Here is a 6,916-nt window from a genome sequence, read left to right on the forward strand (position 1 = left end):
AAAAAAAAAAAAAAAAAAAAAGCCCAGAAAACTGTGCCATCTATAAGCATAGTTGTGTTTAGAGTTACTTATGCTTCCTTTCTACTAATACTCATAGCCTGCAGAGAAATACTGGTCCTAGTGCAACAAAATTCATTCCTTGAAATGAATTGTAATCCTGTAAGTGATAGAATTGTTCTGCTTTCCTCATTTTAATGCAGAAGTTCTATCTTCTAAATATAAAAGAATTAAAATGGAAAGAGATTTTTGGTTGATTATTGTTAATGTCTTTGTTTGCAAAAGTATTTTAACTTTTTTTTCTTAGCACATGTTTGTAGTATTTAATAATTGCATTCATTGTGGGGAGGTGGTACATGTACATAACACATCTTAATACTTTTGTTTCTCCTTTCCTGTCCTTCCTCCCAGCTCCTTTCATCTCTTGGTCTCTTCCCATTTGCAGAAGGCCCTGCCTCCTATTTCCAATTATCTCTCTTTTATTTTGCTCGTTGTTTATACTTTGGGTTTCTCATAAAGAGAAATCGCTCAATTTTTAAGCTTGCATGTTTGATTTATTTTACCTAAAATTATGGCCTCGGGGTGCATCTATTATTACAAATAATTCAACTTTATCTTTTATAGCAGAATAGTACTCCATTGTGTAGAAATATAATTATGTATTTCTTTATACCCTTATGAACTGATGTTATCTGAAGTACTATTCATTCTTTCCTGCCATTTTTATCATTTATTGTCAGGTTCACTTTGAAAAGATTTTATTTTGAAAATATGTCAAGATTTCTGATAAACATGTAGTGTGTGTGGTTTGATAAATTTTTAGGCATGCTTCCAGAAGAGTGGTGCATCAGTGGTTGCTATTCGAAAATACATCATCCATAAGTATCCTTCTTTGGAGTTGGAGAGAAGGGGTTATCTCCTTAAACAAGCACTGAAAAGAGAATTAAATAGAGGAGTCATCAAACAGGTAATATTTATTGTTGAAATCGAGATTACTTCCAGCTGGGGATGAGCTAGCTGTAGAGGATGTGCCTAGTATTATTGCTTAGGTTTTATACTCAGTAGTGGGGGGAATGCAGAAATAAGATGATTTTGTGTATTGGCTATACTAAGTTTGTATTTAGAATACTTAAGCTCTTTTATTAAAAATAATTTATGCATTGTTGAAATACTTAAGCTTAACCAGTTTTATTATTAAACCAGATTCCACAGACACTAGCGCCAGTCCCCTTTTTTAGCTAACTATTCTTTAGAGAGCAGAAGAAACAAGATTGTTACATTTTTATTGGGTTGGTTGTTTGTTTGTTTGTTTGTTACCGGGATTAAGCTTGGGACCTTGCCCTTATGAGGCAGGTGGCAGCACCACTGAGCTAAATCCCTGGCCCTTTATTGTATTCTTAGTTGAATTTTGACATTTATTTGTTTTGTGTGCTAGGGATCAAACCCCAGGGCTTGATGCATACTCAGCAAGCACTCTGCCATTGAGGTACACCTGTAAACCTTAGTTGGAGTTTCTTTGGTGGCTGCATGTGCCAAAATTTACATACCTCTCTGAAAATGAGAAGCAGGGTTAAGGAGTCTTACTATTACATTAATAATAAGGGTGATCGGTCCTGTCATAGGTTTGTTAGCCTTAAAGCCTAACTTACATCTAAATTTGTTACTTGGCTTGTAAATAGGCTCACTTTGGCCTTGTGTGGTACAACATGCTACTAATCGCAGCTATTTGAGGGATTGAGACAGTAGGATTGCAAGTTCAAGGCAGGCCAAGGTAATTTAGTGAGATCCTATCTTAAATAAAAGAGAGCCAGAGATACTGACATGCACCTCTAATCTCAGCTACTTGGCTGTCGGAGGTAGAATCGCAAGTTGAAGGGATTCCTAGGCAACTTAACAAGACCCTGTCTCAAAATAAAAAGGGCTTAGGGTGTAGCTAATTTTTAAAGCACCCCTGGATTAATCCCTAGTATCACAAAAAGGAAAAAGAAAAAAGTTGACCTCAATTGATTAGTATCTAACCCTGTAAGAGGAGCATTGGAGAAGCCTGAGTAAATTTGAGATTAGTGCTAGAATGTGTATTGATTTCAGGCATAATCTTTGTTAACTTGAATACCATAGTTCATCAGTATTGCTTAGAATCATGGAAGTCTGGGGCTTGACTTGTAATTTATCATTAGAGAACTTGCCTGTGCATGTACAGATTCTGGTTGCAGTCCCTAGCATTGACCCCACCCTAGAATGGACCTTGTCTAACCTACCTTCTTCAGAGGCCCAGAGTGACAAAATAATTACATAAGTATCGTGGTAGTAACAAAAATGGTTTTCATTACCTTGTTCCCCACATTTCCAGAGTTCTGTTGACTTTTTTCTATAACTTTCTTTACTGATGACTGTAGGATTCTGTGACACTTAGGCATTTACACTCTGCTTAGAAACTGTCAGTAAATCCCTTGCAAATATGTATTGTTTCAGATGATTAGGGGCCATCAGTGAATAGAACAGATTTCTGCGGTTGTAAAGTTTACATTCTAAGCTTTCTCAAAATACTGTAAAATTGATACTTTAAATGACCTTTAAAATGTGATCACTGATTAAAAGATCTTATTTAGTCAGTGTAATCATTAAAAGCATAAATTTATCACCTTATAAATGTATGTCAGAACAGCTTATGGGTTGGCTTCATATTTTTCTTTATGAAAATTTAGTTTCTGGCTTATTCTTGTGTCTAGACTAAGCCTCACGTTGGTGCTTAAACAGCAGTTAATATACTAAAAGCATTTCACCTTGTTAAATTGATAGCTGCACTGTGAATCATCTTCAGAGTTGTATGAAAGCATTTTGTAAATTGGAAATATGTGGTAAAATTTATGCAGATCATCACGTGCAGTGTCTTAACAAATTCTCTGATGACCTTTTTGCACAGGAGTAATTTTTCACAGGTAAACCATGAGAAGCATTATGACCTGAGACTTGTTAGAATCACATCTTGTGAGGAGCTATCATCTTTTTCTCATTTACCCTAAGGAATTTTTTTTTCAATTTTGTTTTTAGTGTTTTGGATTTTTTGAAAGCTTGTAATAGATTATTTAACCCAGTATCATGATAGCATTCTTCCTCAGTTTTGCAGTTGTGGAAACAAAATCTTAGAGGGAGTTGGATATTATAGTGCATGTAATTCCATCATTCAGGAGGCTGAGACAGGAGTGTCACAGTGAGGTCAGGGCAAACCTAGTCTACATCATGAATTCAGGGCCAGCCTGAACCACATGACAAGACCCTATCTCAAAACAAAACAAAAACCTCAAAGGGTTATGAGATTATCCATTATTGAAGAGCTACAGTGGTACCATAATTAGGAAGGATTTCATCCCAAGTCTTTTTTTTTTTTTTTTTTTTTTGGTACCAGGGATCAATCTTGGGACCTTCTGCTTTCGAGGCAGGCTGCAGCACCACTGAGTTAAATCCCAGCCCAATCCCAAGTCTTTTGATTATTCTTCCATTGTTTTCTCTCTGAAGAGTTAAATAGCATTTAGATTAGCTCTGGCATTGTGCTCTATAATTCTGTTAGTCTAATGTAGTTACAAGTGTGAATACTGGAATAATTTTAAATAAAACTTTAGGTAAAAGGAAAAGGTGCATCTGGAAGTTTTGTCGTGGTCCAGAAATCAAGAAAAACATCTCAGAAATCCAGAAACAGAAAGGTAAGAAAGATGTCTATACCAGAGTTGGAGCACTAAAATACTGTTAACTCTTAAAGATAGCAGCACTTACTAAGTTCTTACTGTGTGATTGCCACTGTGCAAAGTGCAACCTTTCTCCTAAGGTCTAGAGAGGTTGTAAGTAATTTGCCCTGCTAGTATGTAGAATGGCCAGGCTGCAAATCCAAGCACTCCAACCCAGTTAAGTCCATGGTCTTAAATGCTTATATTGAATTTTATTGGCAAATACATGAATTACTCTGTTTTTGGTGAGATATCTTTAAAACTAGAGAAGGTATACAAGTACAGTTTTACCGAACACTAGGTCTAAAACCTCTTCAGAGCCAATTTTTATGTCACTTTCTAAATATTAGTATCTCCCTCTCCAAGACAGTATCATTTATGAAAAGTATTTCTATAATAATAAAGTGAAATGCCTACTTACTCATCTGTTCTGATTATGCACTTGATTCTTCGTTACTGAAGTCTGAGACCTTTGAATAAAATATTCTTTATGTGTATTATATACTTAGTCTGAAATTTTTTTAAAAAATTTTGTATCTGAAAGAAATTGTTCTGTAATTCACATTTACTTCACTGTGGTAATGGTTTATTTGAAAGTGGGAAAAAAATCAGTTTCCACTTGGCAGTTGATTTGCCAGTCAGCTAAAGAAATGAGTTAGTTATATGTAGAAACTTGAACTGAAAGCTCTATAATCTTATAAACTTTTGCTATTATTTCAGAAGAGAAGCTCTGCAATGAATCCAGAACCACAAGTAAAATTGGAGGATATCCTTCCACTGGCCTTTACTCGTCTTTGTGAACCTAAAGAAGCTTCCTATAGTCTTATTAGGAAATATGTGTCTCAGTATTACCCTAAGCTCAGAGTGGATATCAGGTATTACCCATTGACCTACATTTTAAAATGTATTATGTTAGTCCCTTAGCCACTTTTCCATGGAAAGGGAATAGATTCAATGAAACTTTTTTTTGTTTGTTTGTTTGTTCATTTGTTTTGGTTTGGTTTTGTTTTTTTGGCTTCATTGTGTTTTCTTTTTCATAGCATGTGAAGTTTTTTTGTGTTTTGTTTTGGAGGCAGGGTCTCAGTATGTAGCCCAGGCTGGTCTCAAACTCATGGCGATCCTCCTGCCTCAGCCTCCCGAGTACTGGGATTACAGCGTGAGCCACCACACCCCATGAAAGTTTTTAAAAAAGCAAATCACATAATTCTTGTATAAGATCTTTGATAAAGCGTATAGTTGCCCTTTTGTGACTAATCATTTCAGTTGCAGTATTTGCTCATATGTGGATTCATGCAGGCATTAATTTGTTTAAATTTGCAATTTCTGAAGTGTCAGTTTTGAATGTGTTTGTGGAAGAACTTTGTTGTGATGACCTTTGAAGAACTGCATTTAATCCAGAGTTCTTTCTGCAAAAGATTATTTAATGCACATTGTCTTGATACAGTTTAGTTCTGGTATCTGCTCATATCACTTAGATATACATTATGTTTCAGCTCAGAAGTAACATTTTCAGAGTATTACTTAGTGTTGCTGTTTGTTTGCACTTCTAGGGTTTGAACCCAGGGAGTACTGATCTATATTCCCAGGCTTTTTATTTATTTATTTTGAGACAGAGTCTCAATAAATTGCTCAGGTTAGCCTCAAACTTGCAATCTTTGTCTCACCCTCCAGAGTAGCTGAGGTTACAAGCATATACCACTGAATTCAGCTTCCTTAGAGTTCTTGAGTACCCATTAAAGAGTTAGTGAAGTATTGCAAAAGAAATGGAAATCATAAAAGCAGAAATATTGAAGTTAGTTCTTACGCCATGATATGATAGGGGGCAGATACATCTATGGATCAGAAGTGCGTTGTGTGATTCATTTAAAGATGGAAATACGTTTCATGTTTAGTTTCCTTCGTTTACTTTTTGGTGCCTAGAGACCATACCCTTCTCTGGCTTTTGCTTTTGCGTTTGCTTTTTTTTTTGGTACTGGGGATTGAACTTGCACTTGCAAGGCAGACACTGGAACCACTGAGCTAAATCCCCAGCCCTATTTTTGTTTTTTAAGACAGTCTCATTATGTTATTGAGGCCCACCTTGAATTTACTGAATAACCCACACTGGCCTGGAACTCAGGGCAGTCCTCCTACCTTAGCCTCCTCAAGTACTGAATTACAGACATGTATTACCAAGCCCAGCTAAACTTTGCCTTTCGATAAGGAATGGTCAACCCAAAGACAGCAGTGAACCTGAAGACCTTTTCCATGATTTTTTAAAAATAGTAACCCACCCCACCAGCATGTCCACCTTTGCCACCATACTGATTTTGTTTACCTCTGATCACAGTTCTGTCGTATGTACATTTAATATTAAAATTCAGTCGTACTTGCTTGGCCAAATAAAAGAGCAAGAAAAAGAATGAGTTATCAGGGCCAGGGCTCAGTGGTACTGCCACCTGCCTCACAAGAGCAAGGTCCCAAGAGCAATCCCTGGTACCAAAAAAAAGGAAAAAAAAGAATGAATTATCAGGAATAGGAATGTGGCTCAGTGGCAGATCACCTGCTTGGCATAGTGGAATTCTGAGTTTGATTTCTAGCACCACAAAAGTGTAGTGCACCCCTCAAAATATATATATACATATATATATACGTATATATGTATATGCATGATATAGCTCCTTCTTCTAAAATACATAACACTATAAAAGTAGTTGTAGAATCATAATGCATAACGAAATGAGGCACTTAGGCATTGTTTAGTAAATCCAAGCATACTTTATCCCCACTGCTTTGCCTGAACTATTTTTTCTTCCCAACACAAAAGTGACATACATATTGCACATTTCAGTAATGAATTGGTAATTCTTGTCGCCCTCACCAGCATTTGGCACACATGACTCCTCCATACTTGATGCATTTCCTTTACTTCCCTTTTAAGATACTATACCTTTCTGATGTCTTACTCTAGCCTCATCGGTCTTTTCTCAGCCTCCTTAGGATTTCTGATTCACCTGGGGTACCTTCTCCATTACAGCTTAGGCCTCCTGTATTTTCTGTCCATACTCACTTGGCGATTCTTTCACTTGTAAAGCTTTTAAGTACCACCTATATACACATACAAATTCACAGGTATATAAATATAGCCCATACCTTTCCTCTAACTCAGTGCTGCATATACAGGTATTTTTTCAGCATCACCACTTGGATGTCTTAAT

At 36.3% G+C, this 6,916-nt stretch overlaps 1 protein-coding gene across 1 annotated transcript in view; it reads left to right on the top strand.

Moving 5' to 3' along the window:
• Positions 1 to 5,276, top strand: part of Hp1bp3 (heterochromatin protein 1 binding protein 3) — a 16,233-nt gene extending 10,957 nt beyond the window's left edge. Inside the window, exons 5-8 of the mRNA XM_033767252.1 lie at positions 821 to 964; positions 3,618 to 3,698; positions 4,440 to 4,594; positions 5,270 to 5,276. Coding sequence (XP_033623143.1) covers positions 821 to 964; positions 3,618 to 3,698; positions 4,440 to 4,594; positions 5,270 to 5,276 — 387 coding nt within the window. The remainder of the gene's footprint in view (positions 1 to 820; positions 965 to 3,617; positions 3,699 to 4,439; positions 4,595 to 5,269) is intronic.
• Positions 5,277 to 6,916: the final 1,640 nt, after the last annotated feature.

This window comes from Fukomys damarensis, unplaced genomic scaffold, assembly GCF_012274545.1.
Source record: "Fukomys damarensis isolate Sample0158 unplaced genomic scaffold, DMR_v1.0_HiC HiC_scaffold_23, whole genome shotgun sequence".
NCBI lineage: Eukaryota > Metazoa > Chordata > Mammalia > Rodentia > Bathyergidae > Fukomys > Fukomys damarensis.